General features: G+C 39.1%; 1 protein-coding gene across 1 annotated transcript; it reads right to left on the bottom strand.

Annotated features, from left to right (window-relative positions):
• Window positions 1-375: 375 nt before the first annotated feature.
• LOC109798590 (heavy metal-associated isoprenylated plant protein 26) lies at window positions 376-1,029 on the bottom strand. The gene has a single exon (XM_020358924.3). The coding sequence runs from the start codon at window positions 958-960 to the stop codon at window positions 490-492; it is 471 nt and encodes a 156-aa protein (XP_020214513.1). The 5' UTR covers window positions 961-1,029; the 3' UTR covers window positions 376-489.
• Window positions 1,030-1,487: the final 458 nt, after the last annotated feature.

A 1,487-nucleotide genomic window follows, 5' to 3' on the forward strand; every position in this document is an offset into this window, starting at 1 on the left:
TTTTATAAATAATATAACATAATTAAAATATATAATTAATTATTTATATAAAAATAAAAGTGATTAACTCTTATTTTAATCCAGTTTTAATAACGCAATATTGTTTTTAACAGACGTAGAAATTAACCCACTCGTAACTGGCATATAAGATAAGAGAGGTTAAATGTCTTTTTCAAACACACTATCGGCCATGTAATCATTCAGCCTTAATCATGATGAGGTTAATTGATAAGAACTTTCCACCTTCATATTATTCATTGTTTGAACTCTTGTGCACCTAACTTTTAGTATCCAATTAATATTCATCCTGGTTTATCAGATTTTTTTTTTTTTTTTCTCTCTCATAAAAGTTGCTAGCAGTGGAGAAAAACACAGTACTAGTAATTATGAAATTATATTGATTGATAAAAGTAGAAGCATTGAGAATCTAAACAGGACTTTAATATACATAAGATGGAGGATGATGATGAGGTGATGAGGAGATGAGGATCACATAAGGACACATGCGGCGGGGTTTTCGTCGCTGAAGGCGGTGGTGTATCTGACCTCAGCGGAGCTGGCACGTGCGAGGTTGGAGACGCGAGGGTCGACCTCAGCGTTTCGAACGTAACCAGAGGGAGCTTTCTTGTCGTAGACGCCGGGGGCGTAGGGGTGGGCGACGACGTCGTAGGGGACGTAAGGCCATAGCTCGGCCCTCTTGGCGGTGCGGTGAGCGATGCGTGAGACGACCTTGGAGGGTTCAACGTAGCCGGAGACAGTTACCTTGCTGGCTTTGCGATCCACCTCCACTTGGCTGACCCCCTTCATCCCCTCCACCGCTTTCTTCACCTTTCTCTCGCACCCTTCGCAGTCCATCTTCACTTTCACCTCCACCGTCTGGAACTGCTTTCTCTTCTTCTTCAGCTTGGAGCTCGTGTTGGAGCAGTCAAACAGCTCTGAGATGTGATCTAGGGCACCCATTTCTCTTTCTCTTTCTCTTTCAACCTTGGATATTCTACTACGTTACCTCCCTTCATATCTATTATCTATTATCTATTATTTATAGCCAACACCAACTCTTGTCGCTACAAACACATGATCCAAATAAAAAACTAAATCACGTCGGTTGCTTTTGTCTTCTTGCCACGTGTCCACCACTTAATTCGACAGACAGCTAACACTGTATGGGGTGGCAATGCACTGGCTCACAATCACAAGTATGGCTAACCATTCCATCCTTTTCATGTAACACTTGTCACAATTACTAATTAACAAAATATATATGTTTCCACAAAATTAAACAAGACAAAATCTTATCCACTTTTATTTTACACTACATCCTTATACTTATAACTATAAGTATGCTGTGTTCAACTAGGAAAAAACACATAAGAGTGTCTTTAGATATATTTTTAAATTACGTTTCTAAGTAGATTAATAGGATAATTCTCAATGCATCCTAACACGCACTTTCTGTTTTTTTGCTATTCTAGACAAATAATAAATGT

This window comes from Cajanus cajan, chromosome 8, assembly GCF_000230855.2.
Source record: "Cajanus cajan strain Asha chromosome 8, NIPB_CcT2T_4, whole genome shotgun sequence".
Classification (NCBI taxonomy): domain Eukaryota; kingdom Viridiplantae; phylum Streptophyta; class Magnoliopsida; order Fabales; family Fabaceae; genus Cajanus; species Cajanus cajan.

Bases quoted from the DNA above. Each gene is read 5' to 3' on its own strand.
- LOC109798590 (XM_020358924.3), bottom strand. From the start codon at position 960: ATGGGTGCCCTAGATCACATCTCAGAGCTGTTTGACTGCTCCAACACG.